Consider the following 21,877-nt stretch of genomic DNA (forward strand, 5'->3'; position numbering starts at 1 on the left):
ACACCTTCATATGAATCCACGTTAGTGTTTATCCCTCAGCTTTGGTTGTGAATTGTCTTGACTGATCAGACATCTGTATGCCCTGAATTTACTACAGAGCAATTTCAAATGCAACTCCTTTCTCATCGCTTGAATTGGAAACAGTATCAGCACTGTCTTGTATCTTTTTGTGACATTTGCAGAGTTGACACATAGTCAACATTTCCTGGGTTCCACTGAAGGCTGTGCAGCTCCAAATGGGGCTCTGTGTCTGTGGACTGCACAGTGACACAGTTACTGCTGCAGAGCTGCTTTATCTTAGTTTCCACAATGGACTAATTAGTTGTAAAAGTAATGAGTTGGTGTTAAAATATAGCTAAAAGTCATTGTGTAGGTGTAGAGCCCTGATTCTGATGCATGATTAGACAGAAAGAACAAATGCATCTGAAACTTTGAAATCAAAAGTCTTATTTGATTCTGCAGTTTTGACCATTTCGTTATCATCCATGTCTCAGAGAAGTTTGGGAATTTTCTTTGCCCCTTCCTCTGCAGCACTGTTTGTGTTTGTATACTTTTTTCTTTTTTTCCCATCATTTTATTCACATGATGGAAGCATTTCTGTGCTTTCTAGTACATACCGAAATAAAAAAGAATGCTTAGATTCACAAAATGTGTATGTGCAATGATATATAAAAAAAAAAAATGCATTTTTCCTTACCCTTGTCCTTTCTCCTGCAGCTCTGAAGGAGAACAGCTCAGAGGTGGTGCAGCCTTTTCTAATGGGCTGTGGCACCAAAGAGCCAAAGATCACCCAGCTGTGCCTGGCTGCAATCCAGAGACTCATGTCCCATGAGGTGGTATCTGAGGTGAGAACAGAGAGCTGGTTCTGTTATTTCAAAATGCTGCCATACATGTGCAGTACATTCTGGCTTGGTCTGGAAGTTGAGACTTGCACATAAAAAAAGCGCGAAAGAGCCGAAGGCCATTATTATTATTATTAGTTTTATCCTAATTAAATAAGTGTATGTTGAGTCATTATTATGCTTACGAATAATATGCAGTCATGTTATTAAAAATAATTAAACCATTTTAGGCCCATTTCCACCACATACCTTTTCTTTTTTTTTATGTAAGTAAAATGTTCAAAACTGAACTGATTTGTAATGGACTCAGTCAAGGGGTGGAGATTAGACTAGAGAAGAAGCCATTAAATTCCGGGAAGGAACCACAAACTGTGTATTAAAATGGATGTTGACTCTAAAGTGAAGTCAATGCTGAAAAGCCTTAAAGAAACGCTTAACTCAGATTATCATTGTTTTGTAGTGATTATCATCTTTAAGAGCACAAAGTCAGCCGTGTTGTGAGCGGAAAAAATGGGTTTGAGGCCAGACAAAACATGACTCACTTCTTTGTGTTGTTCCGTGCTGCATCAGCTTTGTCTATATCACAGATCAGTATTGTTTGTATCTTTTGGATTGTCACAATTAAAACAGGCAAGACCCGTGTTTTCCTGCTATTGTTTGAGATAATTCTCTCTTGGACCAGTTCATCGACTACCAAGTAACTGCATATTGATAGTCCTCGTGTTGTAATTTAGGATTCAGTGTACATGTGCCTGCAAATTTAAATTCACCTACCATCTCAAGAACATATTTTTTGATAGCCTAATGGTAATTGGTTTAGATCAATACAGAAATCAGTTCAACACGTCAATACCTAACCAGACAGAGTAAATATGATTGTTTAATCTGAATTTACTCTTGTAGCTGATGGTGTCACCTGAAAGACACCGATCCCTCCTTTCTTCCTCCACTGCCGATTTCCTCCTTCAGTTACTAACTCTCTTTAGTCCTTTTACAGAGTTTCTGTATTTGAGGAAAACACTGGCCCGAAAAAGCCATGACTATAATGCTCCAGTAGTTTAATATGATCTATGTGTGTTATGGTAGTTGAACAGCCCTGAAGGAGTAGGTGTAACAATCTCAGAAAACAACACAAATATAGTTTAAAAGTTTTAAATAGTGAAGAGGTTTTGAACCTTTTAGATAATGAAGCTGGTAACCCACACCTGCAGCACCACTGCCTTGTTAATTAATTAATTAATTCATCCATCTTCTACCGCTCATCCATTTCCAGGTCACAGGGGTTGCTGGAGCCAATCCCAGCTCACTCTGGGTGAAGGCAGGGTACACCCTGGACAGGTCGCCAGTCCATCACAGGGCCAACACACTGAGACAGACAGAGACAAAGACCAACAACCACTTAAATTCATACCCACGGGCAATTTAGAGTCACCAATTAACCTAAACATGATGATGACGTTGGGAGAAAACAGGAATAGCCCAAGGAAACCCACGCAGACACAAGGAGAACATGCAAACTCTGCACCGAAAGGCCTAAGGCTTGGAATGGAACCCACAACCTTCTTTTTGTGGGGCAATATCAGAAAAAATGTTGTAAAAAGCTTGAGTCAGCCCGTATTTTCTTCTTTTTTGGGCAGGCATTAATTATTAGTTTAATATAGGTTTCAAAAGCCTCTGCTGTTTGCAGAGACTAAGCACTCTGTAGTCCCAGAAGAAATCCTCTTTCAAGAGAGGTGTGACATGACAGGCTGCTTGATCAAATTTTGATTCACTCTTAAAGCACATTTTCAAAGCATATAATTCACATTTTGATTGCAAATAATAATAATAATTATTAATTAATTGTCCACTAATCAATGGCCTGCATAACTGTATAATGCATCTAGTTTTGATAACGTCTTAAAATTCATGACAGTTTAATTAAAGCTATAAGTACAGTGTTGTCGTGGCAGTTGAGTATGAGAGATTTTATCAGAGAGTCTGAAGTTTGGGGGATTCTCGTCCTTTATCAAAGCATTTTGTCTTTTTAAAAAATATTTGCTTCCAAAGTTTTTTATCCTTGTCCTTGAATGGTTGTTCTCTCTGGTGCACCTAACAAATGTTTAGGAAATCTAGGACGCACTCCTTATATTCTATAATACACACATTTTCTGATCCATCGTACATAGTAAATTCTCTCTTTTTCTTTGCCAGCAGCACTCTATCTCATCAGAAGCACAGAACTGCAGGGTTTCAAAGCCACTTAAGGGCCTCATAAGGAAGCGCCAGTCTACCTTTATTCTGAAAGTGTCACCAGAGAGTACCGTTTCAAAAACATTGTCACAGAGAGAGAATTTGGTGTCACCTTGTTTCCTTGGGGAAGGAGACAACACTGTTCAAATTTTTTGACAGAAAATGTTGCAAAAGGACAGCAGAGACTGAATTGCTGATGGCTTAACTTATTGAATGGGGCTCAGTATTAGGACATATAAATCATATAAAAATCTAAAGTATTTAACATTTCTTTGATTTCTCACATGAGAATTTTCTGATTTTAATACTATAAATTTGTAGCTTCCTTGTGTTTTATAGACTGATTATTTTATTTAAGAAAGGACTATTTTCATCTATAATAAAAAAATTATTGATAGCCTTAGAGTGCATGCCATTTATTTATTTAGTTATTCCATAATAGAGGAGCTCAGAATGACTTGCGATGAGCAGTTTTTTTTTTTTTTGGACATCACCCAAAAAGGGAAGTGTGGTGTCTTATACAGTTAGTATCAAGTGACATAATGCTAACTGGCAGTTAGATTTTGTTGGTTATAAAAACTTGTGTCTGATGCTGCCTCCTGACGTTGAACTCTAAATGGCTGTGTTGTGTAACTGAAGGCTTTTGCTTTTACCCAACAGGCAGCAGCAGGAAATATCATCAACATGCTATGGCAGCTGATGGAAAATGGTTTGGAGGAGCTAAAACTTTTACAGACTGTCCTCGTCCTGCTAACCACCAACACAGTTGTACACGATGAAGTACTTTCCAAGGTACCCAGACAGCACACTCCTCTATCACATTATTGGTATCAGTACATACATACTGCACATGTAAGCTCCACACTTAACAAGTATTCATAAACCTACTTCTTCTCAGTGAGTCATCTTCCGTTTATTATTGATCTGTGGCTCTCAGAGTTTCCCATACATGGACCTATTTGTGCCAGCTTGCCACAATATTAACACTGATTGGCACATATTTAGTTTTCCTCCAGATGCATTTCCTTGCTCTACACTGGGGCAAAGAGATGCATGGGAATGGAGAATTACTGAGCTGTAATGTTTAATTATACTTGATTGTCAATTATATGGTGTCCTATTACCTCAATGAGCAACATCATAACTTAGCAGCAAACTATTCAACTCTGTTCACACAGTTTCAGTTCCTCTGCCAGTGTCTGCATATGCAACATCATATTTTTATGTAATTCCAGGCCATTGTGCTGTGTTTCCGTCTTCACTTCACCAAGGACAACATCACCAACAACACAGCAGCTGCCACAGTCAGACAGGTCGTCACTGTGGTGTTTGAGCGGATGGTGGCTGAGGATGACCGTTTCAAAGGTGAGAGGGCATTGCTGCTGTCTTGGTGAAATGCTGAACGATGATGGTTAAGTGTGTCAGTGTGGTGAAATGGAAAATATTGAGTTAGATTTCGTAAGCTCAGCTACATTGAAACTGTGAAGTACTGTATGCCAAGAGTCAGTTAAGATGTGCAGTTCTTGTTGCTGATATAATTTTAATAGAATATAATAATAATAATAATAAGGCTAAACCATGTGTTTGGAAAGGAACACCTGTGTTTTAAGTTATTATACTTAGCTTTAGTCATTTTAATTTAGAAAACATAAGTTATAGTTTTTTGAGTTGTACCCAAATTTTTTCAGCAATTCTCAAAACTATAAACACTTCATCTGTAAGTGATGCCATATCTTCATTGCTCATGCATCAGATATTGAATTTCTTATCCAGTTTTAAGCTACATTTTAGGACTACTATATATTTTAACTAGAAGAATCATTTTAGTCATGGATAGCTAAGGTTCATTTTTTGTTTTTGCTGGTTTTAATCATCTAATGCAGTTGCTATGGAGAAATGGACACGTATACTTCAGGTTCTGGTTAAAAACATCCCAAATGTCTGATTCCTTAGACAAACAATAGAAAAAAAGTGTAGCAGCAGTCTCTGTTTTTACTAGTTTCATTTCTTTTTTACCTGTGACCTGGAAACGGATAAGCAGTTGAATGAATGAATAAATTTCTCTTTGAAAAAGTTATGATATAAATTTTATAGATAAAAACAAACATTTAGAGGAAACTACATGATGCAGTCTGGATCCCCTATGATTGAGATATTGTGCCACACACGGCCCTGCCTGACAATCAGTATACAGAACAGAGCAGGTCAGATCCAGCCCTCACTCCTCCAGATATGGTTTCTAGAGGCTTCAAAATATAAGTTCACAAACCTATGGGTGACCTCACTTGGGTTGTCATTATTTGGTCTCTTTGTTTTGATGTGCACTAGACCTCTGTGAATAATTCAGCTTATGTTAAAAACCTTCTGAACCACTGAGAATGAATGAATTCAAACCAGGAGCTTACAGAAGCTTACAGAAATGGTGGTAAAGACAGAAACTCCCATTATTGAAATGGCACTTGTGGCAGAATTTACTTAAATCTTTATGTGTGTACATTAATATGTAAACATAACATCGGCGCTCACACTCAAGTTATTATTCCCCTCCAGGTATTGTGGAGCAGCCCCCGCCTGTCCAGGGAAACACGAACCGGCGTTCTGTCAGTACTCTGAGGCCCAGTGCCAAAGATGCGTATATGCTGTTCCAGGTAAGTCCACCAGGGGACAGCAGCCTTCCACAAACCTCATCAGCCTTAGGAGAAATCCATCAGGCCAGACTGGCTTTTAAACATGGCTCATGATGTCATCATTCGAGGACATAAGACATGAGATCAGAGCAGTCCCCACGACTGAAAATTACCAATGCTTAAACTTGAGTCAGTGGAAACTAGTTGGTAATTATTTTGTCTCAGCTATTAAATTAAATGTTTCAAAGTTCCCTTGCCTGCAAGTGTTTTCTTCGAACATGCTGGATTTTTCTCTGATAATGTTTGTCCTCTCTCCTCATCTTCAATGACTGCACTGTTTCAACCACTGTGCTGAGTGTGAGACATAGCACTCCATTGTTTTGAATGTTGTTGTGGGCTTCCCCGCAGGACTTGTGCCAGCTGGTTAATGCTGACGCCCCCTACTGGCTGGTGGGGATGACAGAAATGACGCGGACGTTTGGCCTGGAGCTATTGGAGTCTGTTCTTAATGACTTTCCTGGGGTATTCCTACAGGTGCATACATTCTTATACATTCTGTTGTTTTTCTACATCCTGTAGATTTAGTTTAATTGAAACACCAGTTATTCTGAAGTAGAACAGTAACTCTGTGACAACTTGTCAGTCTTCATATCTGACACTTGATCCCAGTGTTGCTCTCCCTTCCTCTGCTCCCAACAGCACCAGGAGTTCAGTTTCCTGCTGAAGGAGCGAGTGTGTCCCCTCGTCATCAAGCTCTTCTCCCCCAACATCAAATTTCGACAGGGCAGCAGCTCCGCCTCACCGGCGCCTGTGGAGAAACCTTACTTCCCCATCTGCATGAGGCTGCTGCGCGTTGTGTCTGTTCTCATCAAGCACTTCTACAGCTTACTGGTGAGGAAATGCTCTGGAGTGACGGTCGAGTTGCTAGAGTTAGAGCCCAACTGATCGAGCGAGGAATTTATTATCCAGACCAGAATTGATTTTCATTAGCATTGGGTTCGTGGAGTTGTACTGTTGTCTTAGTTCTGCTCTAAGTGCTTTCATGAGCACCTGCGTCTGAGTAAATCAGCATTACAGCTGTTTTTATTTCTATCTACCTATTGAGCTATTGATCTATCGATCACTTTCTATAGATGTGATTGAAAATAAAATTTGCCTAGTTGCCCATGTCCATCAAGAAGTTGGGCCACAAAACCTCTTCATCAAAGCCTGAAGGTATTCTGGGATTTAGCCAGAGGTGGTCTTCCAGTAATTTTTTGTTTAGTCAGTAATTTCTTATCCCAATTCTTATCTATGTTTGCTTGGCAGGTGACTGAGTGTGAGATCTTCTTGTCCCTACTGGTGAAGTTTCTAGACGGTGAGAAGCCCCAGTGGCTGAGAGCGGTGGCTGTAGAATCAGTCCACAGGCTGTGTGTGCAGCCACATTTATTACGGTAAGATACTTTTTAGTTGGTGTCCCAAAGCCCCCTACCACCCTGAAGAAAGTGTATTTTCTGCCATTGTTAAAGATAACAGATCTTAACTTATCTGCAAAACAGTGTGTAACTGTGTTAAACATTTGTGAAACTGCTAATTTATCTGCTTCAATACACAAGAACAGAGGTCAAGTTAAGCATGAAAGGAAACATACGCTCTTTCTTTCAAATCACAAAGTGATCTCCATAACCTTTAGTAGTATATATAAAAATGGCTTAATTTTTTCTTACTTTTTTAGACCTGTTATAATAATTTTTGTATTACATTTGACTCGGATATCCTTTTTAAATCATCAATGTCCACAATTGCCCTTATTAATGTCTATTCACAAAAGACAGATATATATATATATATAAGATGGGCACACACACATGTATGTGCACACTGCATTTGTCATCACAGTCTGTCTTTTATATGTGCTTTTCATATCACACTGGCTTTGGAGTTGTTAGTAATAAATTAAATGTGTAGTGCCACAGGGAATTTTCAGGAACCGGCAGTGTTTTGTGAAATGTCTCACCACTTTATAAACAAGGCTACAAAAATTAAGATAACATTTTGATGCTGGCACATAAATGAGAGTTAGCACATGAGCATGCCAACAGCAAGCATGAGGCCTAAAAGCAGCATGTAAACCTGGTTCACATTAGCTGCCATTAAAGGTCAGTTCAGCCTATTAATGTAGAGCTGAGTATGAAGTGTAAGAGATTCCCCAAAACTTTATTTATTTGTTTTTTAACGATGTAGTTCTGCATTGCTACACCAGCCACATGGCCACTTTCCTACTATGTCTGACCTCTTTTTGTCCCTCCCAGTTCTTTCTGCCAGTCATATGACATGAAGCAGCATTCCACCAAGGTATTCAGAGACATTGTCAATGCCCTGGGCTCCTTCATCCAGTCCCTCTTCATCGTCCCCAATACAAGCAGCACTGCTTCTGTCAGTGCACCTGCTGGTCAGTTCACTAGTTTTATATTCAGGTCCTTGTTTTGAGCTCTTCAATACTGTGGTCCACTTAACAGTTGGTTACAAATTAATTAAGTGATAAGAAATGATTAAGATTGCTGAAAAAAAAAACACATTTTCAGATTCAAAGGGAAAACCACTGAAATATAATCAATACATTTAATATACAAGTAGTGATGAGAATATTGTGCATATTTTAAGGATTATTTTATTTATACAGTACAGGCCAAATGTTTGGACATAACATCTCATTCTGTTTGACTCCTTTCATTCACTGTTCTCATTCTCCCTCTTTACTTTTCCCTGCTTTTGTGTTTAGGCAGCTCTGGTTCAGGGGCCCAGGGCACAGCACAGGGGACCCCGGGGACAGGAGGTGTCAGTGGCAATCTGACCACACAGGCAGCATTTGAATACCGAGGAACTTGGATCCCCTTGATGACTGTTAGTGTCCAGGGCAGCGCCAAAGCCACCTAGTAAGTCCTCTTACCACACTGACTTCAATAGTTCACCTTTTTGTCTTTGCTCCATCTAATTTATTTTTATGTGTGGTTCACAAATTTTAGCCTTTAACCCATACGAAGCTGTAGGATATCCCACGTTAGGGCTGCTCATTAGTATGAGCAGAAGCTTGCAGCATAATTTTTAAGCCACCTGTACCCTGCAGGCAGTGATACTGTGAAGCCATGCTTTTTCTTCCAACCACACATGATAATAAGACAGAGATCAAGGGCTTAACCCTACTCCAGGAGCCAAATGATATTATAATTAGTCCTTAAATTGTTCACTGCACAGCAATCGTTTTAAACAGAGAATAACATTAATAGCCAGAGGCTCTCTGGTAACAAGGTGAGGTGTTGTGCCTTCTCTGACTGTAATAATTAAGACTATTGTCAATGAGCTTGCAGGGTGCATATAGCAGAAGTAATGTAAGGGAGAATTTAACTCCAGTAATACCTTCTTTTACGGAATGAAACAAACCATCAGAATCCAGCTTTTGGTTTAAAATTACTGATTTATTCACTCCTCCCTACTCACAATCCAGGGACAGAATAATGAACTAATCAGTAAAATTCAATCACTGCTTCAATAATTTTCTCTGCACTGTTTTGACTTTACAGCAGCTACTTAGAATTTATTGCTTCTGCACTTGGGCAGCAGACAGGATTGGTAGGAGAGCATCACACAAGTAAAACCTGTGGGCTATAAAAGCTTGCAAGTTTTCTTCTTTGCTGCTCTGAGAGAGAAATGATAGCACTTCAGGAATATTTTTACGGTGGTAAATGGCAGATTTGGGTATAGGCATTTCTTCTTACAGTTTGCTCTGGCAGGGAGTAAGGCAGCAGTAAGATGATGCAGGGCAAGAGCAGATGTGTTTGCCGTGTTTATTTTTACACCTATGATGTAAACCCCTCAGATAGATTATTTATGAATAGATTAATATTAATCAACAAAATCTACATTGCTCATTTTGTCCCTCTGTTTCATCCACTAGTCTAGAGATGCTGGACAAGGTGGAGCCCCCGTCCATCCCTGAGGGCTATGCCATGTCTGTGGCATTCAGTGCCCTGTTGGACCTGGTCAGAGGCATTACCTCCATGATAGAAAGAGAATTGGCTGTGGAGGAGGAGACAGCTACAGAATTCAGGGAGGCTCACCCTGACCGGGAGTGGCAACCACAAGCTGGTAAGAACGGGCAAGAGCAAAAGTGGAGGACTATGGAGCTCATATGCCATGAGATGTTCAAAGGGGAAACTCGTACATTGATAAAATTAAATGTATGGAGTTGCATTAGATTCCTTTATGACACAAGGGATGCGTTAAAGAAAGCAAAGATGACGATGTCAAAAGCAACATCTGAAGAAGGAACAATGCATTGTGCTTGTTTGACAGCATGATTGCCAAACCAAATTCACTTCTGGCGTTGCAGCATTTTCATGACTGCTGATGCTCATACGAATTTACTCTTCCTCACTCATGTAAACAATTAAGGCTTTTCTTTTGGGGGGGGGGTTCAAAGTGATACCATCACAAGTGGAATGAAATGATTTCAAATGAACTCAGTAACAGTTTCTGCATCAGGAGCTCACCTGGTGTGGGAGGAGATGGTCAACGCCTGTTGGTGTGGTCTGCTTGCTGCTCTGTCTCTGCTGCTGGACGCCAGGTAAACCTGTTTGTTTTAACTCTGTAGTCAGCTGTGAGGTAACATTTACATCAGTGATACAAGCAGGAAAGAAATATCACACACCACAATAAATGTTTTCATACAGTACAGGCCAAAAGTTTGGACACACTTTCCTATTTATTTGAATGAGAAGGTGTGTCCAAACTTTTGGCCTTTACTGTATGTATACGGTAGGCACAATGGTTGAAAACAAATTGTAAACCCCGATACATGGCATGTTCTTGTTTTCGTCCTTGTTAGACATGTGCTTGTGACAATGAATGAGTGTTAAACTAATGCCAAAGTAGATGAGAAAATATATTATCTCATATATATATATATATATATATATATATATATATATATATATATATATATATATATACACACATACATACAAGAAAATACTGCAGGCAAAACATGTGAACTATAGTCATCATTTTTCTCTCCTCTTTTCATCTTCAGCACTGATGAGACAGCAACTGAGAACATCCTGAAGGCGGAGCTGACCATGGCCTCGCTGTGTGGTCGACTCGGCCTAGTTACTCCCCGGGATGCCTTCATCACAGCCATCTGCAAGGCCTCTCTGCCACCGCACTATGCTCTGACCGTTCTAAGCAGCAACGCCGCCAACCTCTCCAGCAAAGGTACAGCTCTGCCAGCTGCAAGAGGCTACTTTAAATAGTGCATAGAAAACACAGCACAAGTCCTACCTCAGGTGTGCGGTTACAGAGGTTTGCATCATCCTATCCATAGTGCGATCACCATCATGCATGCAGAGTTTTTCTGATTTCCACCACCCTCATCATGGCATAGCACCTACACCATAGAATGTATAAGGAACTGGACTCTGAAAAATGAAGCCATTGCTTAAGTGTTTTAAACCATCATTCCAGTCTGATTAAATTGAAATCTATGTTAACCTGCTTCTTTTTTGTTAGCTCAGTCAACATTTTCTTTGTGTTTATGGTCTGTAGTTCTATGTCTTTTTCAACACAACATAACATAAATTTTTTAAATGATGGCACCATTTAGATGAAAACAGACCACAAAGCAAAGTACGCATAAGGGTGTGCCCACCGATTGGTTGACAGACTGTAATACACACAGCAACCTGTTGAAAATCAGTATAAAGGCCAGAGCAGGGCAGATGCAGCCCTCATTCCTTCTAAGCTCCACATTCTCCTAGCAAAGTATTTTCTGGTTGGAAAAAAAAAAAAAAAAAAGGATGATGTCACATACGGGTTATACTTGACCTTGCTTGTGTGTTCTTTTCAATCATGCACATTAAACGATAGCAGGAAAAATAGTGAAAATATAGAAAATAATGACAATGGTAAAGTGAATACAGTAATGGGAAAGCAACTTAAATATTCCTTTGTACAAGACACCAGGCAAACATTTAACGTTGTACACACCTGAAATACCTGAGAATTTAAAACCATTCAGGGTTGATTTTAGAATTCATATCTGATCTCCTGCTTTAATGTGTGCATCATGAAATCCAAAACACAGCAGGAATACACACAGTGAAATGTTCCCCTTTCCAACCCTGAGGATGGCCTCTGGTCATGTTTAGTTATGTTAAATTAATGAGCACATCTCATGTCCCATATGATTCGTTGTGCATTCTGTTAACTGAGCTTAACATGCACACTGCCAGTGTTCTGCCTGTCCCTACTGCCCTGCTCTTATTACATTAATCCATAAGTTTTCACTCTGGCCCTTAATTAGAAACACCATTGGTATGTGGTATGTGTCTTGGGATGTACACACACAGACACACACAACTGCTCTCAAACGAACCACTCAAGACTTTCACCATTTGCATATTAGCTTGTAGAGATAAAGCTGGCAAATTGGGTCTCAACTCACGATGGATGTTTGCCTCAGAGTTAATTAACAAAGCTTTTCTTGCATGTCGTAAGCTTGTTACAAAACTGTGTGTGCATTGACTCACTCGTGTGTGTCTGTGTTTGTTTTTCACAGCCTACTCTATCCAGGGCCAGAATGTGCAAATTATCAGCCCTTCCAGTGAATCTCATCAGCAGGTAGTGGCTGTGGGACAGCCACTCACCGCCCAGCCCCAGGGCACTGTGGTGGTAAGGATACACAATTACAAAGAGGCTGCAGTTATACTTGACATTTAATAATTTAGTTCTTATAGCAGATTTCTAAAGACACAACATTTTGCAATCAAATTAGACAAAATATTTTGTACAAAGAAACAGCAGCCACAAATAAAGCAAAGCTGTTGCTGCTGGGGTGGATTAACAACCTGAGTACTCATGACATGAGATGGCCACAGCCAGGACCACTGGACATTAAACACTGTCAGACTCAAGCTTAGAGTCAAAGCCATAAACACCTTAGTGATTTATCTTGCACGAAATTCAGTCTTTATCTTAGTCTTGTTGCTGTTGCTAAAGTTTCGCTAAAAGTCACAAAAAAAAGTCACAAGTAAAACGCAAAGCATAGCAATTTGTTTACTAGTTTTGTGCGATATTAATATGCATATTATGAAAAAAAAAAAAAAACACATTTACAATACGCCCCCACATAAACCCATTCACTGGTCACCATTCAGGTACACAACAACTTTTATGAAAACCTGAATGTAAATCTACCTTGAGGGCAATATCGAAATACATAGGAGGTGACCTTGATCCTGACTGGGAAACATTATGCTGTAATTGTAATTTTCTGCTCTAGTCAGGATGGTTTAGCTCATACAGTTTGTGCATGTATTTACCCTACTTTGTCTATTTCAGGTTATTGTTTGAATTGACGTGAGCATTTTTACCCTTTTTTTCTGTCAAGGCTGAGTTCATTTGGACGTGCGTTTTAAATGTAGTGAAGTGTAACTGTGTGTCTCTCTGTCAGCTGACTGCAAAGAACATCCAGTGTATGCGAACCTTGCTGAACCTGGCACATTGCCATGGGGCCGTGCTGGGCACCTCCTGGCAGTTGGTGCTGGCTACCCTGCAGGTACTACTATCACTGCACACCAACACGCGCATCTTTATCTACTTAAACATATGCGCTCCATATTCTCTCACTCACACACCCACGCAAGTACACATCCTGTTCCCATAACACGTTTCTATTTGAACTGAAAGAAATGACCTATAGCACTTTAACATTTTCTGTTTGTTTATGCTGAATAATAATTATTATTTTCCAATATTAAGTATATTTTATATTATCTTCAATCTCCTTCATGATTTTCACTCATCTTTCCCAGCATTTAGTGTGGATCCTGGGTCTAAAGCCGGGGTTGGGCGGTGCCTTGAAGCCAGGCCGGGCTGTAGAAGGACCCAGCACAGTGAGTTTAGATTTTTATATTTTTTTTATATATATATATATATATAACCTAACCCTATCTCATTACCATTAAATCAATATCATTGAATTGTGTGTGGTTTCTCACCTCTTCGTTGCTGATAAGATAACTGTAGTTGTGCCTTTACCCTAAACAGGTCCTGACCACTGCGGTGATGACTGACCTGCCTGTCATCGCCAACATCCTCTCCAGACTGTTTGAGAGCTCCCAGTAGGGATCATTGCTTCATTTGTAAAACCCATCACCTATAATTACAAACTCCAGTTATATACCTATATGCTAACACACCTTCTACCACATGTGCTTTTTAAAGAAATGTTGGTCTCTTTAAATAATTTTAGAATTTCATAAAGAGTTTGGTCTCGACCTGCTCTATATGTAAAGTGCCTTGATGTAACAAAGTAGTAACAAAGTTACATCAATGCATTTGTTGGTGCTATATAAAATGGGAGAAATATAGCTGGCTGGCAAAGGTCACATCTGGTCAATAAAAATATTTTGTCTTTGCTGTGTGCGGGCAAGTTTTAGGCATATGATAAAGTCTCGGCTTGAATCTTTTTACTCTTTTTTTGGGAAAGAGTTTTGTTTATCCTCATTAATATTTGCTGTCCTTTCAGAAAAATTAGGATTTTCTCGTGAATATTCAGAGTTTTTCATCATGAGGTGTGTTTGTTGTTTGATCTAGGTACCTGGATGATGTCTCTCTTCATCACCTGATCAATGCTCTCTGCTCCCTCTCCCTGGAAGCCATGGAAATGGCTTATGGAAACAACAAGGTGAATACTTGCTATGCTTTACTAAGAGGTGAAATTTGGATAACTGATGTTTTTGAGCTGTGGCAAAATAATCTGAAGTAGTGTGACACATCCTTTCACTGCAGGTCGAGCATGGTACTTTAACTTGGACACATAGAGCCTCAATACATATATTTAACCAGACAGAATAGAGTGGAAGATGTCCAATACCACTTACTTTGAGTCTCTGCTTTCCTATTTTCAGGAACCATCCCTGTTTGCGGTTGCAAAGCTCCTGGAGACTGGCCTAGTCAATATGGATCGCATTGAAATCCTGTGGAGGCCTCTGACGGGCCACTTACTTGAGGTAGCATGTCAAGTCAAATTTAAATTATTTAAATTTACATGGAATCTGGAGCACATTAGCCCCTCAAGTAAAACTTGAAATTATAGCTGGAAGCAGCATCAGGGAGACACAGGCTTGAGTTTAGTCATGCAGGAGACAAATAGTTGAAGAGGAGCTGAATATTTTTAATTAGTGTAGCATTTTTTGATCAAAATCACAGTCATAAATTGAAGGACATTTTTAGAGCCTTGTCACACACAGCATGAGTCTTTACTTAACTCAGAATTTGTTGGACATCATGTCCTTTCCTGATGTAGGAGGATTCTGTTTTTACACAGTATATAGATGTGTGTAAAGGTGTGTGTTTGGAGGTTTTCTTCACATTTTCCTTGTCTGTCTCCCCTCTCTCTTTTTTGCATTCCTGTCTGTTTGCAGAAGGTAAGTTCAGATTCTCTTCTCCATAATCAATGGCTATCTCAACTCTCTTTATTACAATCTGTCCTCTCTCCCTCCTTAGTCTGGCAATGACATGTTGGAAGTTGAGGAGTCGCTGTGTCAGAATGTGTCCAACGTGCACTTGCTCTGCTGCCAGTGTTTGATTTTGTGTTTTTCTGTGCAATTTGCAATGTGAAGCTGTGATTTGTCACAGAGGCAGAATTAGAGACTTGCAGAGTTTTTACTTGCTGCTGAGCTAAAACGCTGCTTCTCTTTCTTAGCAGGCTTCGAAATTTTAAATTCTGAGCTTTTTATATTTTAAATGAAATTTGACAACTTCCCTCTTTTTTTTTATTATTTTTTTTTATTACAAATGTACATCATGAGGAAAGATAAGATTAAAATGTGAGGCACAAATCATCATGCAAGGCTATGGATGACAAAAAAATTCAAAAGATACACATGGAGTGTTTTGGTGGTGCACAGCTACAGTATGTTCAGTTTATCTTTATGCCTTTGAGCAATGCAAATTCTTTTCCTTGTAGATTACTTTTACAGCAGTCACACCTTTTCTGAGTTTGGCAAACTTCCCTACAGACCAAATAGTAATTAATTATAATTAAAGAATATTTAAATTTAATTTATTTGTTTATTTATAACACCAGTGTGCTTGGCCTTGACAGGCCAAGCCTCTCCATGTGTATCTGTAATAACTGATAATTGCACTGTCACAGCATATCCTGATATCACAGGGGGGTTCCCAGTCCAATTTCTGTGGTTTATTTCACTCACTTGTGTCACACCCATCCACTGTGACCAAAGCAAGGAAACACTGTTCCCAGCAAGGCTCTGCATCAAATCTTGTAGTCCTTGCTTGTGTATGCATTTTTGTGTATATGTGATCTGTCCTGCAGGTCTGCCAGCACCCAAATTCCAGAATGAGAGAGTGGGGGGCTGAGGCGTTGACGGCACTCATCAAAGCTGGCCTGGCTTACAAACATGACCCTCCACTGTCCCAAAATCAGGTAATTTAAGAAACCAGAAATGGCAATGACAAAACACAAAAACCTACTCTCAGAGATTTATTCTGTGGGTCCCACTCCTCATCATTGCTTGTTTGTAATGCTGACATTTGAGAAGTTACTGACAAGAAATCATGTGACAAATTTCCTGACTGTATAAAAAAAAAAGATTTTCTCTTTTCTCTCACAAAAACAGTCAGTGACCTTCACCTCAGTGAGAAAGATAAAGGTGCTGGTGCAGGGCTTATCTAAAAGAGAGCTCAGAAACTGTGGCGATTAATAAAACAGCACACGGCCATAAAAGTGATGACTGTCCTGTAGAAAACGCACAGTTTTACAGTGTTAAATATAAAATAGCAGTGGAGATAAAAAAGAGCAGCTCTACTACAAGAAGTAAGTGGCACAAATTGAATGTTGTTTTTTCACCATGTGGCCAGAATGTGCAGGTTTTGAAATCCTTCCCCCAACTATATTAATTGATGTATAGTAAATATAATGTAACTAAATTGTGAAATATCTGTATTTAATTGGTTTTACATGTATTTTTTTTTTTTCAATGTGTAAATTTCAGAAATTCTCCTGTGCTTCCAAGAGAACAGGGGTTATGCAATTAACCTGTTGTTTTTATGTGCCACAATAAATTGAGAAAGACTCCCAAGGCTGGTATAGAACAAATTTACCAGCAGATGGAATTTAACTGATTTTGCACCTTCCCACACATTATATGTCTCTGATGTAAAAAATGAGTGTAATATATTAAAGATGACTCTTAGATGCTTTCACCACAATCAACTGCTAATTTCACTTTAATTTTAAGTACCCATACTTTGCAGCATTTTAATAACTAAATTATAAAGATAACTGTCTGTCCATTAACAGTTAACTTCTTTTTATCTCCAAGCGGCTACAGCTTCTGTTGCTGAACCCCCTGAAGGAGTTGTCCAATGTACTGCATGCAGACATCCGCCAGAAACAGTTGGAAAGTGTCCTACAGATCTTACAGAGCCAGGGTGACAGCCTGGGTCCCGGCTGGCCCCTCGTCTTGGGAGTCATAGGAGCCATCCGCAATGACCAAGGGTAAGAGCACAAATGAAAAGAAGGCTCAAGTAATTATAACAGTTTTTGTTCTTGCTTCACACTTAATTTAAATGTTCTTGAAGAACCTGAACTTTTTTTGTTTTCAGTGAGTCGTTGATCCGAACAGCCTTCCAGTGCCTGCAGTTGGTGGTGACGGATTTCCTGCCCACCATGCCTTGCACGTGCCTCCAGATCGTAGTGGATGTAGCTGGCAGCTTTGGCTTGCAGAACCAGGAGCTCAACATCAGCCTCACCTCCATCGGCCTGCTGGTGAGAGATCAGTTTCCCACTGTGTTCTTTATTTCAAAGGCTATCCTTTAACAAAATGCCCTGAAATATGTCTCCTTTGTAAGCTCTTGACCACTCAAGCAATTATCTGAAAAGCAAAGGTGAACTGTGTTACGTTTAATATGATTAAGAGATTTAAATATCCCATGATTCTTGGCTTTGCATTATTGTATCTAATGTAACAGCACTCCACTGCTGCTCTGATATTTTCTATATACATTGTAAAGGATTGAGGACATGAAAAACCTGGTATTGAGCTGTGGTTTACAGGATTATTTCTCTTGGAGTGTGGCAGTTCCTTTCAGATAACTTTATGGTAATAGGATAGCTAAACCACCAGAAGCATTTTACCCAACCCTCTGCTCCAATTTATTCCTCCTTTCTCTGCCCCTCCCCACTTCCCTTTTCACCCACAGTGGAACATTTCAGACTACTTCTTCCAAAGGGGCGAAGCCATCACACATGAGTTGGAAAGGGAGGAGGAAGCTTTGCAAAAGCAGGCACTGGAGAGAGGGGAGACCCTAAACAGGCCATTTCACCCTGCCCCTCCCTTCGACTGCCTGTGGCTGTGCCTGTACGCCAAGCTGGGCGAGCTATGTGTCGACCCACGTCCCGCTGTGCGTAAAAGTGCTGGGCAGACAATGTTCTCCACCATCGCTGCCCACGGGACCCTGCTGCAGCAGCCAACGTGGCATATTGTGGTCTGGAAGGTAGCATGAAAAAATTTGTTCCCATTTCATTTCATTTTACTGAAGGAAGCAGGCATTGTTTGTCCAAAAAAGGGATTTAGTCAGGTAGAAAGTTTAAGAATCCAGGTTTTTTTTTTTTTTTCCCCAAAATTTTTTATCATAAATTAAATGATTCACAGCACAGATTGTATTACACATCGTATTTCTAGCTGTAAATAAATATGCTTACTGTGAAGATCTGCAGATTGCACCATGATTAATTTTGCTGGTGATTGAACCAATTCTGTCTCACCACCAGGTGCTGTTCCACCTGCTTGACTGTGTCAGGACATCATCAACCACGGCAGACAAGGAGAAGATCGAGTCTGGCGGAGGAAATATCCTCATCCATCACTCACGTGACACAGCAGAAAAACAGTGGGCGGAGACGTGGGTGCTGACGTTAGCTGGGGTGGCACGCATTTTCAACACAAGGCGGTATCTCCTCCAGCAATTAGGTGAGCCAGTTGTAATCCAAGCTGCTTGAACTGTGGTCTTTCATGTCTGTTGTACATATGCGATGGGAAATGTTGCTTAAGGAAAACAAACAATACAAATTAGATATTGAAACATATTTATGAATCTGTGCAGAAGTCCAAAAAACAGCCCAGCTGTTTGTGCTGGGATACTTACCACCTATTGAGTACAGGATTAATATCCCAGGGAGATATGAATCCTCTTTAATTACTCCCATTCCACTGAACAGTATGTCAACCAATGCCAAGTTCTAACAGGTGACTCATTCGGCCCACTTAACATAAAATCACGAGAAAGAATCTACACAAAAATGTTAAAATAACCTTCTGGTTAAATAATATCAGTGAATGTCACTGAAAATAGTGGTAACAGGAAACCAGATTCACCTGTGTCTCTTTGAGCCATAAGTGAAGGGAAATCCATGTGTGGTCTCTTTGAGTATATGGCCCTGTTTCGATCTGGCATCTAATCACAAATGGAAAGCCAACACAAAGTTTGAACACATACTTGAAAGTATGAACACATTCAAGGTGCAGTCAGGATGCATTTCAGATTTAATCATTAATGACCACATTCAGAGGAGTCATTGTTGAAATGTGGCCAGATTCTTTCACCAATGAAAGAAAAGTGTCCTGGTCACACTAGAAGACTGTGTCCTTTGCTGACATCCTCTGACACAGTCTAACTAGTTTGGACTCATAATGAACTGAAATAATTTTACCTTTTCAAAGTGTAGGCCTTGCTCAACCTTTCTCTATTGTGCTCTCTCACGCATACACATACTCACAAGCATATTGACAGCACTCCAAAAAAACCCAACGTCTGTTTACTTTTATATAAGGGGGAATTGCTCATTCATTCTGACTACTTGCCATCGGGTCATTGAAGATGCTTGTTTATGTGAGCCCTGAACGGGCCTCTGTTGGCTGAGTGATATAGGTTGTTGAGTCTCACATCTTAAAGTGCTCATTGTCTTCCACCATTATGCTCTTTATCTGCAGGAGATTTCTTCGAGGCCTGGGAGGTCCTGCTGAACCACATTCAGTCAGCTGCTCTGAGCAAAAACAATGAGGTCTCCCTGGCTGCCCTCAAGAGCTTCCAAGAGATCCTACAGATTGTTACACCAGTTAAAGACTCAGACAAAGCAGGGGACGCACTTGCTGCTATGGGCGTCCCTCCCGTGCTTATTGACCCACTATCAGCATCTGGTCCTGGCAGACCCCTGGTGCGTTCAGACTCGCTAGTAGAGCGGCTGACACGTTATAACGGCGCAGAGCTGCAGGCCCCTCCCCCAGGGGAGGAATCAGCCTTAGAGGACTCTGCATTGTGGTGGTCAGCATGGAACACATGGTATCGAACCGGTACAGACAGCACAAGGCCGCCCATTGGCCTGACAGAGAAGCTTTCCTTCATCCCAAGCCAGCCCTTCCTCACAGCGTTGATACAGATTTTCCCAGCGCTCTACCAGCACATCAAGGCTAACTTCAGTATGGAGGATCTGAAGAAGCTGGGGGTCATCCTCCACGGGGCGGTGTCTGTGCCTATCAGCAGTGATGCCTCACCTTTCATCCTTCCTTCCTACACTGAGGCAGTGCTCACCAGCTTGCAGGAGGCAGTGCACACAGCTCTGGATGTTTTACAGAAGGTGGGAAAATGAAATGTGTTATCAGTAAACAAGACATTGGTCCAAAAATAGTATGAAGTGATATATATTGTGTTCTTTATATATAAATCAGTTTTAGGTTCTATATTAACACTGTGAGTATCAAAGCTCAAAGACCACAGAGAAATTCTGGACTGTGCCTTAAAAGCAGCCCTCAGGAACTAAGGAAATTTGCGATGTCACAACAAGTCAGTTGCTGCCCTCAGCCTTGTCACCCAGCCCTGTGTACCTGTACATACCAAACAGAATTCAGTTTCTCTGAGTGTTTAACAGGAACCTCTGATATTTAAATTGGATCATGCGTTTTAACTGCAGAAAAAAAAAGGAACTTTGCACGTCGCACTTGTTTAATTAAAGAGTACCAAATTACTTGTAAAATAATATAAAATTAAGAAAAGCATTTTAAATTTGAAAATGTGGAACCAAGAAGACAGCAGTGGACGGTAGTATTATTCTTTCATGGTTGTCCGTCCTGCAAATTGTCATAAACAGAATATTCCAATCCTTTTAGGGAATTAAATTCATTAAATTTGGCACAAATGGCCACTTGACTTCTACCTGCTATGAATACATTGTCTGTAAGAAAATCAACCCTTAACACTACCTGCCAACCAGAAGTATATTCTTTCCCATTTTGTGTCATTTCAGCCTAGGAAACAGTGTTAGTCTTTGCTTATATTACATATTACTTATTACATATTCTTATGCAATATGCAGTCCCATGGCGGATGTCAACAGTGTTTGTTCCTCCCTTTCCCCCCTGCCGCAGGCCATCTGTGTGGGCCCGGAGAACCTGCAGGTCATGTACCCAGCCATCTTTGAACAGCTGCTACTCTTCGTGGAGTTCTCCTGCAAGCCTCCTCAGTACGGCAGGATGGAAACCAAACACGTGGCCAATGCCAAATACAACCAGGTATGGGGACAGAGACTTGGCACTTTAACTGCTTTGGCTTTCATTAGCTGTTGGAGCGTGTACACTGTTATTCATCGCCCTTCTCTCTTTGGCCATTCACAACAAGATCATCCGTCTTCTTTGATGTTCATGAAGCACACCCCCGCTCCCTCCTCCTTAGGGTCTAGTCCTCATGAGGCCCCTATTGTGGCCCTTGGTGAGCTTGACAGGTTTATTTAGGCCCGCATTAGCAGCTCTGAGCCAAATCTTCTCATATTTCTTTTGTCATGCTTCGTTGTGCTGGCAACATGCCAAAGAGAGAGGTTACAGTTCAACCACTGTTTAAATGCATTTTTTCTTTAAACTGCCACTTCCAATGAACTCAGTGAGCTCAAGCAAATTTACTTCATTTATAAAGCCACAACCACCCACTTGTTTTTTCTCAAGTGCATAGGAGTCTTTTGTCAACATTGTTCTGATGCCAGCTTCTTTCTTACTCCTTGTCTCTCTGGAAACCTATACAATCCAGCAAGTGCAATGCCTTCCGGGGAAAGCTGAGTGTTGTCTT

General features: G+C 40.3%; 1 protein-coding gene across 5 annotated transcripts in view; it reads left to right on the forward strand.

Annotated features, from left to right (window-relative positions):
* The window catches only part of mon2 (MON2 homolog, regulator of endosome-to-Golgi trafficking), a 36,471-nt gene that overhangs the window by 7,950 nt on the left and 6,644 nt on the right, over window positions 1-21,877 (forward strand). For 2 of the 5 annotated variants that reach the window (XM_029522438.1, XM_029522442.1), the window contains 26 exons: window positions 718-845; window positions 3,735-3,866; window positions 4,310-4,439; window positions 5,625-5,722; window positions 6,110-6,235; window positions 6,401-6,592; window positions 7,010-7,134; window positions 7,993-8,132; window positions 8,463-8,616; window positions 9,636-9,826; window positions 10,223-10,304; window positions 10,770-10,951; window positions 12,294-12,406; window positions 13,188-13,292; window positions 13,549-13,629; window positions 13,784-13,857; window positions 14,333-14,423; window positions 14,647-14,748; window positions 15,163-15,165; window positions 16,077-16,187; window positions 17,086-17,261; window positions 17,369-17,531; window positions 17,966-18,259; window positions 18,537-18,735; window positions 19,756-20,399; window positions 21,187-21,330. In XM_029522438.1, the coding sequence (XP_029378298.1) occupies window positions 718-845; window positions 3,735-3,866; window positions 4,310-4,439; window positions 5,625-5,722; window positions 6,110-6,235; window positions 6,401-6,592; window positions 7,010-7,134; window positions 7,993-8,132; window positions 8,463-8,616; window positions 9,636-9,826; window positions 10,223-10,304; window positions 10,770-10,951; window positions 12,294-12,406; window positions 13,188-13,292; window positions 13,549-13,629; window positions 13,784-13,857; window positions 14,333-14,423; window positions 14,647-14,748; window positions 15,163-15,165; window positions 16,077-16,187; window positions 17,086-17,261; window positions 17,369-17,531; window positions 17,966-18,259; window positions 18,537-18,735; window positions 19,756-20,399; window positions 21,187-21,330 (3,980 nt within the window). Of the gene's footprint in view, window positions 1-717; window positions 846-3,734; window positions 3,867-4,309; window positions 4,440-5,624; window positions 5,723-6,109; window positions 6,236-6,400; window positions 6,593-7,009; window positions 7,135-7,992; window positions 8,133-8,462; window positions 8,617-9,635; window positions 9,827-9,879; window positions 9,919-10,222; window positions 10,305-10,769; window positions 10,952-12,291; window positions 12,407-13,187; window positions 13,293-13,548; window positions 13,630-13,783; window positions 13,858-14,332; window positions 14,424-14,646; window positions 14,749-15,162; window positions 15,166-16,076; window positions 16,188-17,085; window positions 17,262-17,368; window positions 17,532-17,965; window positions 18,260-18,536; window positions 18,736-19,755; window positions 20,400-21,186; window positions 21,331-21,877 lie in introns of all 5 variants that reach the window. The other 3 variants (XM_029522439.1, XM_029522440.1, XM_029522441.1) reach the window with 2 other exon arrangements.

The sequence above is a fragment of the Echeneis naucrates genome, chromosome 16 (genome assembly GCF_900963305.1).
Source record: "Echeneis naucrates chromosome 16, fEcheNa1.1, whole genome shotgun sequence".
Lineage (NCBI taxonomy): Eukaryota > Metazoa > Chordata > Actinopteri > Carangiformes > Echeneidae > Echeneis > Echeneis naucrates.